The sequence below is a fragment of the Phyllostomus discolor genome, chromosome 13 (assembly GCF_004126475.2).
Source record: "Phyllostomus discolor isolate MPI-MPIP mPhyDis1 chromosome 13, mPhyDis1.pri.v3, whole genome shotgun sequence".
In the NCBI taxonomy this organism is placed as follows: domain Eukaryota; kingdom Metazoa; phylum Chordata; class Mammalia; order Chiroptera; family Phyllostomidae; genus Phyllostomus; species Phyllostomus discolor.
This window is the reverse complement of record NC_040915.2, coordinates 9,847,650-9,864,292: the sequence shown is the minus strand read 5'-3', so window position 1 is coordinate 9,864,292 and position 16,643 is coordinate 9,847,650. Positions and strand designations below refer to the sequence as shown.

General features: G+C 41.8%; 1 protein-coding gene across 1 annotated transcript in view; it reads left to right on the top strand.

The window, feature by feature from the left end:
• The first annotated feature begins 543 nt into the window (after positions 1-543).
• Positions 544-16,643, top strand: part of TRPC7 (transient receptor potential cation channel subfamily C member 7) — a 126,522-nt gene continuing 110,422 nt past the window's right edge. Inside the window, exons 1-2 of the mRNA XM_036014001.1 lie at positions 544-745; positions 8,632-9,409. Coding sequence (XP_035869894.1) covers positions 744-745; positions 8,632-9,409 — 780 coding nt within the window. The 5' untranslated portion in view covers positions 544-743. The remainder of the gene's footprint in view (positions 746-8,631; positions 9,410-16,643) is intronic.

Sequence of the window (16,643 nt, the reverse complement as noted above, 5' to 3'; positions counted from 1 at the left end):
TGCAAAAAGATATGCAATGTGGAAAGGTAAAGTTAGAAGATACATCACTCACAGAAGACAAGATAGGGTGTGACCTTAAAGCTTATTAAAGGGAACTGCTGTTGTCATTCTTTAGGTTCCTCTGGTTTTAGTTTTTTTAACTCCCTCCCTCTGTAAATTTACATACAGACACAACAGTTAAAAAGTCTGTTCACTCCTCATTTTTCATTTATTCGAAAAGATAAATACTCTGCCTAAGGTGCCAGAACCCACTGCCTTACATAACTGATGTGTGTGCATGTGTGTGTATTGCATGCACTGTTCTGGGGTGAGAGAGGGGGCAGGCAGAAATCCGGAGCTAGGCAGAGTTGCTATCTCCCTTAGAAAGCTACTGTCTGGAAGAAGGGGTGGGGACTATAACCAACCCATCACCACACCGCATGCCATTTTCACACACGGATCCTTCTCCGTCACGTTCCCTGGGAAATTTCCCCCAGATTCGGGGTGGGAGCGGGGGGAGGAAGAAAACAGTAAAGCAGTAAGACGGGTCTGCTTCAGAAGGCGAGTTTTTATCGCTACAGCACAAAGGACAGAAGAGCGCGCTTTCACATCTGCCTAACTCCGCTCACTGGACCGGTTCAACACTTCAGCACCACGGAGAGCAGCACCTCCTTGGCTACCGCCCATGGGGAGTCACATTCCCGCAACTCAACGCCGGATTCCGGTCATCTAGAGGAGGGACAAGCCTGCATATTTCACCCTCAATGTAAGCAGCTATGATGATTATCTCATACTGATTTTTCCAGCAGATGTTGTTTCTCACTGAAATGTGGAATTAAACTTTTATTGGTTAGCCCTCTCCCTCGTGTGTATTGCTTAGGTTTTAGATGTAAATCTGAATCTGAAATCTTCATTTGTTGGGTTGGTAAAAGAATTTCTTACTTCTCATTGAAAGTCTAAGTTTACAAAGCCATTTAGAACTAGACAACTCATCTTGGTAGCCTCATTCTTTTGTGCTGGAGTGTAGTTAAATGGAGAAGAGAGTATTGCGTTGTCTCTTCTCCTGCTTCACTACAGGCAGCTTCTTAATTTGATTTTTTATTTTGTGGTTGCATTTACCTTAATATAAATTTGAGGGTAGTATAAGGAAGAAGGCTATATTCTAGTAAATAGACACCATTAAATAACAGGTGAGAGGAAAGAGATTGTTCTTTTTCTTTCCTTTGTTGTAAATATGTCCTTTAGACATCCATTTCAACATAACGAATATGCTCTTAATAAAAGATCTAATCTGGGTAGGGTTTTTGACACAGGCTTTCAAACTCTGGAATACAGAATCTCCCTCTTCAAATTTGAATTTGTAAATTCACTTAAGTATGATTGAGTGAACACAGCCAAAAGGCTCCTGCCATTAATTGTAATTTAAAGACTTAATAGATTCAGGGTAGATTTTAAAGAGGCAATAATGATTGACCCTGTCTGGTGTCACTCCATGAATTTCTGCCTCAGAATGCCACCTGCTGGTGGGTCCTATCTTTGGAGCACTGAGCACACATCATATTTATGAATGAATTGACATTAAATTCAGAATATTCACTATACATATGACTCAAACTCAATCTCTAAGATATTTTAAACAAGGATACTGTTCAATTATTTAACAACTTACAAAGGTTCTATGTCACAATTATAATTTCATAAAAATGTCTTTCCAAAAACACTTTCTCCTGAGCTTACGGGCATGTACACTAGCTAACTCCTTTAGGCAGCAATTAACCCAGAAAAAATCAGAACTATGTGGAGCATCATTGAGACTAACTGTAGATGCATGTGGCATCCTGCAGGAGAGCTGCCAGGATCTCTTGCTTAGGAAAAGCAATCAATGTTTCTCCCCAGATAAATATTCAGCATGTTACTTTTTTCAATATTGTTCTGTAAGAACCTCTCTTACTTTTTTGGTTAGTAGGTATTCGTTTCAGACTCTTCTGTACCAGACATCAAGGAAGGAGTCAAAAGGTTACACATATCTATTTTATTACCAGACAACTCCTGGGGGAACAAAACATAACTATTAGAACTCATTTCAGCTCTATCTGGAGCTACACACAATGAGATATAAACATCCAGTTTATATGGAGTTTAACATCTAGTTTATGAGAAACATCCTGCTTCTCATAATTCCCCAGTTCCAAATAGACCTGTAAGGATTAACAAAGAAAGAAGAAATAAAAGAAGCACATAGAATGCACTAGTTATACTTGGATGGCTAACACATAAGGTGTTTTGAAAATACTGAAAAAAACCTCTTCTGTAAATGATTAGAGAAACTATAATTTGGTGAAAAATAAATTGCTGATAAAATCATTTAACATTCACAAACACTCAATAATATTTTCAATCTAAGATGCAAGGAAAAAACCCAAAGTAGCAGAATTCTTTGGAAAGTATATCTCAATATGATGCATTGTAATGAGAAGCAGAATACTCTGCTTGTTTCCTACAGGAGCTGACTGGTGAGATATATGAACTTCAGTATATTTGTGGTGTAAACAGGTGGATGTCTTTTTTCTTTTATTCAAAATACGTGTGTGTACAAGCAAATTACTGTCTCTAGCTTAGATGGCAACTTGAATGCTTTAGATCTACAATTGTTATAATTGTAGCAAACTAGTATACTTAATATTACCCAATGTCACTAGGGCACTTACTGGGCACTGTGACTTATATGCACTATCTTATCTCAACTTCAAAAGAGTAAGAAAGATTATACTTAGAAATAAGTTGAACATTCAGAAATAAGTCTGGAAATACAGAAAACAATTAGGAATATTATCAGAAGTGGGAATGCCTCAGTTTTCTGCCCCAGTTACCCAAGGGATTTAATACACCCTCTGATATTAGGTGTCTCATCTAGCAACTTATGGGTCATTAGTTATAGTGGAGCTAACTGGAAACTAATTTTGCATTGAAAGTCAGTTACAAATAGGAAAGAGAAGTTAAAGGATTATGTCACTCCTGTATTTGTAAGAAGGAAGCCATTTGTTAACATTAACATCTCTATTTTACTGGTATTCTCTAATGACCAATCCAAAGTCAAGTATTTAAGAATTTTTAAGTTATTTGACCATGCACCATAGACCAGTACCAGGGGTACTGAATACCAAGTACAGACACCACATAAGCAAGTTGTATTCCCCTGCCCTTGAGGATCCTGCACTCTAATGGAAAATTTTACAATCTAAAGCACAAAAAATACAGGAGGAAGATGAATGGCAGTAGTATACCAGCCAAAAGCATGGGCTTTGAAATCAGATAGGTTTGATTCCTAATAGTGCATCTAGCACTCTATGCATCTACCAAGTGGTGTAGCCTGAGCACAGCAGTTTAATTTAGCAGTTAATTTAGCTAAGCCTCATTTCATTATCTATTACATAGGAACAATAGCACCTATGTCATGTAATTTATGATAATTTAAAATGATAATGCATGTAAAGTACTCAGCATGGGCCCTGCAGTGTGGTTTAGTGGGTCATAAATGTTAATTGTCATGATTGGTCACTGAGGAAAATAGCCAAGCTTATCACATGATTTGTATGAATTTAAAATAATAATTTATATAAAGCATTCAGCACAGTGTCTGGCAAATGGCAAATGTGTAATATGTGTTGACAATCACTATTATATAGTTATTTAGAAAAAGAGCCTGAAAACTATCAGTGCAGAGTACAGCCAAGTTATAATCATTTACTTAAGTGTATTGATATGTAAGGTTTTAATCATTGGTGTCATGGACATTTGTATAAGGCTTTCTAGTATTCAAGGCATTTGATATACATTATTTCATTCTCACTCTGGTCTTGAAGCACATGGAATATAGATTTTATGATTCTCTTTCCATTAGTAAGAGAGTTGAGGTTTAGGAGAAGATTCCAAATCACCTGACTATTTTGCCACTGTTGCTGTGGGCTAAAATTCAGTCTGCACACTTGCACACACCAGAGCTGGGTTATCCTGGGAGACTGACCTGGCTCCTGGATTTTCTTTGCTTCTATATTCACTTGTGGAATGTTACAGACTGAATTGGTTTCAGACTTGAAGAATTTCCACAGAGACCTATGGTGCATATACCAGTTTACAAAAAAAAAAAAAAAAAAGACAACAAATATCTCTAAAAGGACATTTTGATGAAGTGGCCTTTTCTTCATCAGTAATTAACAACAATCCTGTCTCTAAAAGGCTTTATGGTCATGCTCATCTGCAGCTGGACTTAGAGTGCAGAATTCATACTTTTCACGGATCGCTGATGTCTGGCTTCCTTCAGACAGGCTGATACCCCTGTAAGAGCATCTTGGTAAAAATAGAAGCCAAGGGATTAAAAGGAAGTTTAAAAATCAGTCTTCCTCTCCAATACGGTTTTGTTTCCACTGGAATCCTTCTCAATGACATCAAATGTCAATTTATGCATTTATAGAAAATAAACAATACTGTATCTTAACTGAAGTGTTTGATGAGTTTGATCACTCATTATCTCAGTAACATATGCAAATAAAGATACATTTACATTCAAAGTTCATTTTTCAGAAAAATATTAATGTATGGGCAATCAAATGCTAATTATACTTTAGGGAGAATCATTTTGCTCCTTACTGCCCCTAAACCTATGACAAAACCCCCCGAGTCTAGCAAAGAAACACATCTGATTCATGAGTATGAGTTCTGGACACCAGCCACTGTGGACTAAATAACTTCCTCTTTCTGACATGTTTTTTGTGGATTCTTTCCAATCCATGTGGAACATATGGCTGAAGGCTGACTAAAGTCAAGATTAAATAGCAAGTACATGGAGGCCTAATATAGTCATAGGTGTATAAATGTTTAAACAGGGAAAATAGGAAGAGGCTGGTAAAAGTGTGCAAACTTTCAGCTGTAAGATGAATAAGGTTTGAAGATCTAATGTAAAACTTGGTGGTTATGGCTGATAACACTGTTTCATAATTGAAATTAGCTGGGAGAGTAAAACTTCAATGTTCTCTCTCTATATATATATATAAATATAAACACATATACATACACACATAATATATATACATACACATACATATTCATTCATACATATGTACATACATGGTCATGAATGTTCATTAACTGGATGGTGGGATTCCTTTCATGATGTAGACATATATTAAATCACCACAATGCATACTTTAAATGCTTTATTTACTGTATTTTATTGTATTTTATTCAATGCCTTTTACTGTATTTTATTCATCAGTTATACCTTAAGAAAGCTGAAAAATGTTTAAAAAACATCATTAGAAGGATATCAGGGTAAAAGGCCTCCATCAATACATGGATCAACTCAGGCAGCCCCGGGGTCTGCTGTGAAGGCCCTCATGCTGGAAGCAACCTCACTGCATAGCATGTCCCATTATATGTCTGTTTGCATACACAACTTGAAGGCCCACAAGGTTTCATCAATACCAAATTCTGCCAGGAAAGGAGTGGAACGGACAGTTCTATGAGCATCCAAATGTATATCAAAGCTGAGGTTTTAAAGGCTGGGAAAAAGAGGCTTGTTTACTTACTACACCTGGGTGTCTGCTTTCAAGGTCATTTGAAAAAACACATGTCAACTGGTGAAGGCATTTTAACTTCTCACAAATATAGCCATTCATGTTTTTTCTTTGATAAGACATAATTACTATAGAAAGATCAAGATATATATGATGTTCTATTCTTGTGCAGAAATTATTGGCCCTAAGATTTCATCTTTCCATATCACCTACCTCAGATTCTCCACCTAAAAAATGAGAATGCTAATACCTTGCTTTTTATGTTTGTTTGTTTAATGAAAGAAATTAACAAGTAATGCTCTACCATCCTTTAAATTTGTAGGTTGTAGTATCTATGATATATGATATTCATGTGGACTCTGAATTTAGATTGGGTACTTATGTGTTCCTCATGAAACGTTTCTCTACTCTGACTTGGTTCAGTAGTTATTATATTTCCTTTGAATTAATCTCCCCATGGCTTGTTGCTGTATAATAGTGGTATACCCTTGACCTTGGAGTCTGACCTATTCTCCCTCTTGGGTAAACTTCTAAAGGAAACGTAATGTTGAATCAGGCTCAAGCTCCTCCCAGGAAAGCTGCCATTCCATCTCTGACACACTGCTAAGATGCTCTTGGGTGGAAATTGCCTTTTCTTGAGTAGAGTTATGATCTAGGTCCAGGAAGGTGGTCCTGAGCGGGGTATAAGCATCATTATAGGACAGGCTGAGTGATTCTATGACAAGGATTATGAGTTTTTTGTGGGCCCATTCCCACTTGAGTCTATGTATCCAGCTGACAGACCTTAAAACTGAATTCATAACATCCTCTGAAACAAGTCTCCTTGGGAATGAAAACGAGGTGAGTACTGAACTCAGTTACCTCCTCTCCTTTTGAAAAACCTATAATAATAAATGCCTGCACCCTATTTGTGAGCCCCTCCTCTGTTGGGCTCCCAATCTATGATCTACTTTGGCCTTCCTCCCTGGAATGATGAAATTGTTGAGAGTAATGGGCTCAGAAGGAGCTCATGAACTTGAATCCTAAGAATCTTTCCCCTGCAATCTTCTATCCAAGTGCACTTTAGGAAAGTGGATGGCAGTTCAGATGCTCTTCCTAAAGGAGCACAGGGCTCTCTATTAGGATTTATCACCCACAACTGCCTTTTATGGAGTTGCCCATAATTATTTCTTTTATTTTTTGCAGCTAAAGAAGTTGCTCCACTGAATCATTTCACAGGTTCTCCCATGAAGGGTGACTCAGGCCCAGACAGAATGAGAGTGCGAACTCGGACCTCCCAGTCTTTGCTTCATGCCAGACAGGGCCCCCTAAAGGAGCTAAGACCAAAAGGGTATGAAGCCCCAATTTTTAAAACATCACAAGACTGGGACACACTACTTTTTTTTTTAATCTCAAAACACTAGGATTAATTTAAAAGCCTTTTTCTGTGATTACCTTATTATTTACAAATGGCTTCAGTGAAATACTGAGAATCCTTAAATGCATAGAGACATGACCGATAACGCAGACAGGAACATGGAAAACAGTTCAAAACAAATCCCCAAATACATAGTCTTTGGAACAGATACACTCTTTTTGAAACATATGCCATTCTAGAATTACTTGAGTAATATGAGTTGGGGCAGATGACAAAAGAAGAAGAGAAAATACAGATAGGACCAACTGGAGAACCGAAAAGTTGAAAATGTTCAAGTTCATAGAGAGTTAGGAAACATCTGTCCACACTCTCTAGTTGAAGCATCTTGAGCTGAGGACCTGCTCAAAATCTGAAGTCTAGCTAAAGATGAAGTATCTAGTTCAAGCTCAAAGTACACTATAACTGTTATTCTCTCTAGTCTGCCACTTTAAAACCTTGGCAAACTAAACATTATATTACTTGTCCAAACTCACAAGGCTGGCAAAAGTGGGGCCAGGATTCTGATTCTAGACCTTCTGATCTCCAAGCCTTTCTCTCAGCCCCACCTGTCTCAGGATCTTCATCTGAGACAAAAGACAATAATACTATCTACCTCACAGATTGATGCAAGAATTACACAAGCAATACATGTAAGGTATATCAGCATCTTAATATAGCTCCTGACATGCAATAGGTGCTTAATAGCTGTTAACTGCTATTACTATCAGTATTAGTATTAACCTCTACACTGTGCCACAACGGGAAAGAACACATTAGAAATGAACCTAGCGTACAACTTGACCTGTCCTCCATCCATGTAAAAACCCAGGTTTGATCCTAAGAAGTCATGGCTAAGTCTTTTTAGGAGGGCTGTTGTGTGGCCATGAGTAAGGAGAATGATCCTCCCTGCCACCAGCTGCCCCCTTTCCCTTCAGAACGTGCTCAGGCTTCATGGGGACCAGAAAACAAGCACAGTCCCCACACAGGACAGCACTGAATGCAGAGACAGTGGGTGTGGCGGGCTCGCACGTTGCTATGGTTTTGTCACTGGGAACAGCACAAAGGCAGCAAAAGGCACTGAACCAAAGGCAGCAGTGTCCATGGCAGCCATGTCCACAGCACAGCCCTTGGAGAGCTCGGCTTACCAACAGGCAGGAGGAGGTAAAATAAACTGGCATTGACTAGTACTTTCTACATGCACACTGCCTCATTTAATGCTCCTGTGGGCCCTATGGCACACAAAAATTAATCACACTGTACAGGTAAAAGTGCAGAAAAGCAGTGTACTAAAAGCTCAGAGAAGCAAAGTGACATGGTCAACTTTGCACAAATGGAAATAAAACCGACGGACCTTGGCCTATCAGCAACATCAGTACCCCACACCCACCAGCCCCATCTCCCATGACACCCACCTAAACCCCCACTTCCGTTCTGCCACCCTCCTCCCCGCAAGTGGTGTAGATGCTGGCTAACTAGTACTTCCACTTGAATAAGAATAGTTCAGGTTACCCAATTTGTCTTAACCTCAGTGACCAGATAATGATTTCTAATAAGATTTCATAATTTCTCCTAAGATTCCAATCATGACATTCTTCTTTATCTCAACAATGCTTGTTTGTGCTGCCCCTGGGGAACCCACAGGCCTGTGGGAGAGTAACCGAGCATCTCTGTGTCACCCCACAGGCTGGGAAGCAGCGCTTTCAAAAACATGCAGCGCCGGCACACGACACTGAGAGAGAAGGGCCGTCGCCAGGCCATCCGGGGTCCTGCCTACATGTTCAATGAGAAGGGCACCAGCCTGACACCTGAGGAGGAGCGCTTCCTGGACTCGGCTGAGTATGGTAACATCCCGGTGGTCAGGAAAATGCTAGAGGAGTCCAAAACCCTCAACTTCAACTGTGTGGACTACATGGGGCAGAATGCACTGCAGCTGGCTGTGGGCAACGAGCACCTGGAGGTCACAGAGCTGCTGCTCAAGAAGGAGAACCTGGCACGGGTTGGGGACGCACTGCTGCTGGCCATCAGCAAGGGCTATGTGCGCATCGTCGAGGCCATCCTCAACCACCCGGCCTTTGCGCAGGGCCAGCGCCTGACACTCAGCCCGCTGGAACAGGAGCTCCGGGACGATGACTTCTATGCCTACGACGAGGACGGCACGCGCTTCTCCCATGACATCACACCCATCATCCTCGCAGCCCACTGCCAGGAGTATGAAATCGTGCACATCCTCCTGCTCAAGGGCGCCCGCATTGAGCGGCCCCATGACTACTTCTGCAAGTGCAGTGAGTGCACTGAGAAGCAGCGGAAGGACTCCTTCAGCCACTCACGCTCCCGCATGAATGCCTACAAGGGACTGGCGAGTGCTGCCTACTTGTCCCTGTCCAGCGAAGACCCTGTCCTCACCGCACTGGAGCTAAGCAATGAGTTAGCAAGACTAGCCAACATTGAGACTGAATTCAAGGTAATGCACCACTCACCACCCTGCAGGCAGCTTGCGCAGTGGGCTCTTACAGGTGTGTCCAGTAGCCAATCAGGTTGTCTTCCGGTATAACCCAGTGTGAAGGCCTCGGGTTCTTATCTTTTGGGCTCACAGAGAGGAAGAGTGCTTCCTCAACCTGTGTCAGATATAGGTCTGAAAAAGAAAGGCCACACATTAGGTGGAATATTTGAAACCACATAAATGTGGTGTAGAGATGACTCCCACAAATCCATGCAGTAAAAGGCCAGCCGCATGCAGGCAGGATTACATTGTGGTTCTGGTGTAAATGCCTCAGCTCTCCACCCCGAGGGCTCATAGGTGTCTAGAAATCCTGCAGTGGCTTCCTAGTGCAGATCTTGGTCTTGTTGTCTCACTGCATGGCTTTGATTTGTCTGGTTCACACCTCTATCCCATCCTGGACTGTGTTGATCCTAGATTCAGTGTCGTATCTAATGCTAAAAAGCCTTGGCGGTAGTCTCTCCCAATTTAGCCAGCAACTGCTGTTGTCCTGTCAAATGGGCTAAGAAGGTACATGAAAATGAAAATAAAACTGTCTGCAGAGTTGGGCTTTTCTGCCTATGGTAGATAGGCATGGGGCAAAGCCCTGTAATTCAGCCACCCTGATAACACCTGGACCTACCAGTACCAGGTTAGCCCAGGGGATGGAGACCCATCTCCAGAGTCCATTATTCAATAGTGGGCCTGTGTTTTTCTTGTCAACTGAATCCCCTCTGAAAAAGAACACTGGGACCTAATTATTTTGACAGTGCTCAATAATAATGAAAAGCAAACATTCAGTGAGTACTACCTTAATATGATGTTGTTTATCCCCTCAACAACCACTGATATGGATGCCATTATTATCCTCATTCTATAGGAGAACACAGAGGTAGAGAGATACATACAGCCAGCAGTAGTGAAACCATCATCCTAATCTAGGCACTGGGACATCAGAAAGCGCTCTTAGCCATTATGGGAAATTGCAAGTCAGAGGCCTTTTTCATGCGCTGGGCTTCTCAGAGTCTCATTTGTCTTTATCTGAATGATAAAGGAATACTCCAACGCTGAAGCTGTGGCTGGAAGAGTAGAAACTACAACTAGGCTTGTAATTTCTCATCCTGCCTTTTAATCAGAGCCTATGATACTATGGAGCGTATTAAAAAGGGGTCACAGACGGGGCTGACACAGATCTGGGAAGAGAGTCACCTGTAGAAGAAAAGTTCATTGTCCAAATAAGACATCAGTGCAGGAGCTGCCCCTGCACAGGACACAAGTAGGTGGCTGAAGGATGGGTACCAACCCACAGCAAGGGACCATATCACTGAGGGAGTTCTCAAAGAAGGAAACGGAATTGGGCTGGGCGTTGCTAAGCAGGAAGAACTGGATCAGTGAGAGGAGAGGTAGGCATTCAGAAGAGGCAGGTGAAGGTGAGGTCTAGTATGGCCCCCAGCAGGAAGGGGGTCGCTGAGAAGCTTTATGTGACTAGATTCCTGGAGAGGCACACTGGAGAAATGCTGAAGAGATGCGCTGGAGGCAGACATCAGAGGGCCCTGCATGTCACACTGAGTGCCTGGGATGCTCTCCCATAGGAAATGGAGAGCTGTGAAAAGTCTGTGACTAGGGGACTAAGAGGATGACAGCTGGAGTTTAGAGAATGTCCCCGACTGGTAGGTAAGATGGCTTAGAGGATTTAGAGTGTGAGGCACTGCAACAAAAGAGGGGCACAGTTTAGCTGTGCGTGCATGCAGCCCCGGAAGCCTCTCTGTAGGAACAGGATCACCCGACAGCCAGGGTCAGGAAAGCCAGGCCTACAGGAAGCCACAGGGCACCAAACACTGTGACTAGAAAAAGAATACTATTAACTAAGTTTGTTCTGTCTGTGCCCCCATCTTGGGCCCATCTACTGGACTGGAGACACTTCCCTAAATCCTGTCTTGTTTGTAGCCTCTCCTAGAGAAGCTGGTGGGAACAGATGTAGAGATTACCCAAAGAAGCTCCCAAGACATGTAGCTACTACTGCCTCTGTGTCCTTGTTTCTATCCACTAAACTCTACCTACCAGCAATAAGGCTGGTGATGTCCCAAGGAAACTCGGTGGAATTTTGCTGTAACTTGGGCTTCAAACTGAATCTGGATATAGGTCATAGAGGAAAAAAATCGCTAAGCCAGTTAATTTAAATATTTCTGGCCGAGAAAAAACAAGTCAAGGAAAAAAAATGGTTTTTGAATCAGATTATCTGGATAATGGCACAATTCTCTACTTGTCTGAAATCTGGGAGCATGCCACCCTTACTGGATGAAATGATGCTAGACTAACATTTGGAATTACATCTAGGCCATTTGTTTCCTTTTACTAAAACCCAAAGTCTGGCATATTTTAGCTTATAGAATATCTAAAACTGGAAATTGCTAAAAGCATTTACTATGATATTTTGATTTCAGAAGTAAATTATGAAAATCATGGGCAATTAAGAACACTACTAACACAATGGCGAACCCTTTCTACAATGCAATAATTTAAGCAGTTAAGAGTTCACACAAATACACATTCACTGACCATTAACATCCCCATAGTTACCTTTGTTTGAAATAATGTCTTTCGGATTGTCAACAAAGGGTGCATTATAAATTAACACAAGCATTCCTTCAGAACTTTACTACTTATCCAATTGTGCTTGCATGTGCATTCCTGACGTTATAAACCTTCTCAGAGAATAGAGCACCTTAGCAAGAGGGGAGTTAAATGGTAATAGAAGAATAAAGAGTAAATGTCTGTGTTCTGAAATGCACCCTTTAGGAGTCTGGTCTGCTTTAAAGGAACTACACACTACTGACTATAGCCATGTACTATAGAGATGAGGCAGTGCCATCAACTGTATTAAAAAGCTAGCAGGTTCTCGATGCAGATATCATGTGTCATCCTCCAGATCCTCTAAGACACTCACTCCGGGAGTGATTCTTCCTGAAGAGCATTATGCATGAAAACCTGGATTCAGTCACCGAGGCTACTGTTTTTAGAGTCTGTTTAAATTACCATCAGAATAGCGTCTAGTTATTAGCAAGAAGTACAGCTAATGTCAAGGTCTCCAGTCAATTGTAGCAGGAGTCAGAGGCTGGCTGGAAAACCATTATTTTAGTACGGAAATTATACAGCTCTGTTCAAGAATTTTCTAATCTTCTTTGGTTTAGAGAACTGTTAATGCTCGACTTGTCCACTGAGGACTTTCTAGTATCTTGAATTATGCCCAGGAATCTAGTAAGCATTCCATAAATACTTAATGAAGGAAATGAAGAAAATCCTAAAAGGATAATCATTTCAACAGATGAAGCAAGTGATTACTTTTATTGATGGGTTAAACTCTTCCTGTGTGTATGATTTAATAGAGGTATTTGATGGACTTGATGAGATAGGGAAACGCTAAAGGTTACAGGGATGAAACAACCCATATTAGCTAAGGACCAATCGTTTGCTGCACTGTATGGTGCAGTGACCACTGAACTCCTAAGAGCAGAGTATATCTTCTTGATCTTGCCCACAATGCCTACCAGGTGGGGTCTGAGAGCATTGCCCACAGATGACAGCTTGGCTGAATGGTCTATCTCTGCAGTACGAGACCAAGAAGGGGCTGGACTACTCACAGGTGTTTCACTGAGGGAACAGGCACTCCCAGTGTAGCGGCACCTGGAGTAGCATGGTGAAAAATGAGGAATTTGTCTATTTCAGCTGAGTTGCAGCTTCCACCACCAAGAACGTAATAAGATCTGTACATTTCTCTTGAAAGAGCCTGCTTAGTATTTCTTTTAAACTGGTCATCTTTCTGATAAAATTGCACAGGGTCCCCTCTATTTTGCCAGTGTCTTCCCATTCAAATGCCTGGCATACTGCCTATGTGTGTTGTTCATCCGTGTAGCTGTTGTTTCAAATGACCATAGGAATTACAGCCTTCTTCCAATTTAGAATTATGCCAACAGCCATGTCTAGCACGGGTGGGAGGGGATGGGGAAGGAAAGGACTAGAGAATACTGTAGAGTATGGTTTGGGGCTTTGAAAGGAAGGACAGAGCAGGATGGAGATTGGAGGTACCCCTCTTGCTCTCTCATTTTTTGCTTAAATTGAGAAGTACCATGTTCCCAAGTCAGGGAACTGTGGAAGCCCTTTACCTTAGTTAAGATTTGGTCACTCTGAATAATGACAAAGCTGCAACTAAGAAAGCATTTCCTGTTGACAAAATATCAGCATGCAGGCTGCTGATTGTGCTCAGTCAGGAGCAGTTTATTCCTATAGAGCACAGAGGGGAAGGGGAGGAGCAAGGAAGCTAGAGCTGCACCTTCATCTTGCTGAAAGTGTTGACGAATTTTCTGTTTGTCAATGAGTTGCTAACTACATGTATTATGAAAAATAGATAATGAATTATGTATTGATGTTTGTGTTTCCATTTTAACACCCATAAAAAAACTCTGTGGGCCTAAAATAGCACAAATTAAAAATGCAAATAATCATAAATCAGATCAATTTGCCACCTGCTATGATCTCTAGTGAGATGTCTTTGTGGAAGGTAAAGATGTTGAGATGACAGTTTGTAATCTGCTTGCAAACTTATCAAAATGGGGAAGGGAAGAGGAGGGGAGGCTGAGGAGGAGGGACTCAGCATTGTGGTAGGGAGCTCAGAGGGGACTTGAACTCTGGCCTGCTGGTGCCAGAAGCCAGGAAGCCTGAGGACAGGCCCACCCTGGGCCTGAGGCAGTGCCACAGGCTGAATAAGCCCACTGCCTCCAGTGGAATCTGTGTTTGCACCTGTTCCTCACTTGCTTTGAATATTTTTAGGATTTTTAAAGTTTATAGCCCAGCATCCTGGGAAAACACATTTCATTGAAGTTTGTAAGCTTGGCTGGTAGTATAAACAAATGCCTGCTTAACATGAATGAGATGACTTGAAAATTGTTTCCTTTTCCATTGGGGGAAAAATGTTAAACTATAAAGGCTGCACATCCTAAAAGCAAGTCATTTTTTAAGAGACTGTGTCAGAAAACCCCTCAAAGCCCTCACTTGTATATCCTCCCCCATACCCTCAGGGCTCTGACTGGGTCACCCATAATCCCTGCGAGAGTGCCTGGCAATGCGAATGGGAGCAGAAAAGAGAAAGACCCCAGAGGTCAGGAGAGGGGGATGGTAGGGTGGCCCCCAGTAAGCACGCACAGGGAAGGGATGGTCAGAGCATGCAGCCTAGTCAACAGGTCCACTCAGGGCCAGAGTCATCCGCTTTCATATCTGACAGTAAGATTGAGGACTGGCTTATCTCAGGAGAAGGGACAGGGTTGACTTTGGCCCATGTTAGCTTGTCTTTTTGTAGTTTTCTACCTAAGTGTCTGGAGGACTTTTATTAATGAATCATAACAGAAAAAACTAATTAACATGTCCTTTAAAGATAATTTATCACTGGGTCACAACTAATGCCTAAAGTTAAATGATTTTCCACTTCTGTGGTTTATGCCAGGAGTATTAGCCTCTAAAACACATGGAAACAGCGTACACTGTGTGACAGGTATTTAGATGGCATAAAGGGGGCCACTGTGCCAGGAGAGGACAAGAGCAGTGGACAGGCTCTGATGAACACCCAGGGCAGCCATGCTTCTTTTCCTCAAGGCTTTGAGAGCAAAAATCCTGGCTCTGGAATCAGACTGACCTGGGTTCCAGTCCCAGAGCCATCTCCTGGCAACCAAATCTTGGGCATCTAGTGGAAATTAGTTTCCTGATCCGAAAAAGGAGTATAATTCTAATACCCCTAGGATTAGAATTATATTAGAATTGTAAGATGTCCAAAACAGAATGCTTGTTTCCCCCACCCAAACTCTGCCCTTGCCCTCATCTCTGTAAATGACATCACTATTCACCCAGTTGTCGAGATTTTCTATGTCTCATCCCATTTGTCCTCAAGAAAAGTCCTGGCACACAGAAGGTACTCAGTACCTAATATTAGTTCAGTAAATAAATGAGTTGGTGAGTGAATTAATGAGTAATGACCTCCCAGGGTACTGGTGAGGATTAAATGAGATGAAGAACATAAAACTCTATGCAGAAAATCTGACCCTCCCCACACCGAGCTCAGTGGAAACCCTTTTGGTTCTCCAAAGTCCCTGGGACTTTCAGTACCACAACTCTTCCTCCCTATAAACAGAAATTAAGTTTCAGCATTTTCTCTATTCCAAGGGTCTTCCTGATTTTGCTAAGCTTCTCTCCCTTCCAAGAGATCTTGCCAGAACAAGAGACAGTAGGGGCTGTGCGTGTGAGCTCCATGGTTAAAAACAAGCCAAAGGATATTTTCCACCTGGAAAAATGCAGACCACTGACACCGAGGGAGCCTGGGGCGCTGCAAAAACACTGCTGTGAAAGGAAGCAGCACAGGCGGGAAAGACTGGGGCACAGGGGGAAGGAGGAGATGGGCAGGCACAGCTCCTGCTACGTACAGGCAGATTACCTTTTAAAAATGATCTCCATGGAAAAGATTCATCACTATGCACACAAAAAATGAGAAAAAATAATTTCCTATTCAAGTGTAACTATCAGGCTGAAATATCAGAGATAGAGAAAATGGAGACAGTTCTTAGAGAATATTAGTCAATGAGTAGTAGCACAAATTAAATCAAATGGAAATTATGAAAATGCAGAATTTTTTGCTGAAGTTACAACACTGTACAAATTACTCATAATAGGGTGACGTTAATCAAGGATCCTGCACACACCATCAACATAGACACATGTGTTTTACTAGCAAATTCACATTCAGATTAATGTAAAAAATATCAGGAGGGTGGAACGGGAGTAGGTGGTCTGTTGACTCAAAGAATAGCAGAACTAGATAGTTCCAGAGTGACCCGAAGATAATCCAGCATTCGGCTTTATTAAGCCAATAGTATGAGCCAGGCTCTGGGTTGGGAGCTGGGATGAAATAATAAAATCAAGTTCGTCCCCTCAGAACCTTCTAGTCTAGTGGAGAAGACAGGCACTCTTCACAGAATCACACAAATGAACATAGCTTTACAAATCGTGCTAAGTGGTAAAAAGGCAATTTTGAAAGAGCTGCCTTAGTGGGACAGCTGAGTGTAGGTGGGTACCCACATGCACATGTGCGCGCACACACACACGTCCATGTGTTGAGAGATGTCCCTGAGGAGAGAGTGTTTAAAGAAAACCTGCGAGGATGGGAGAGACAGACAGA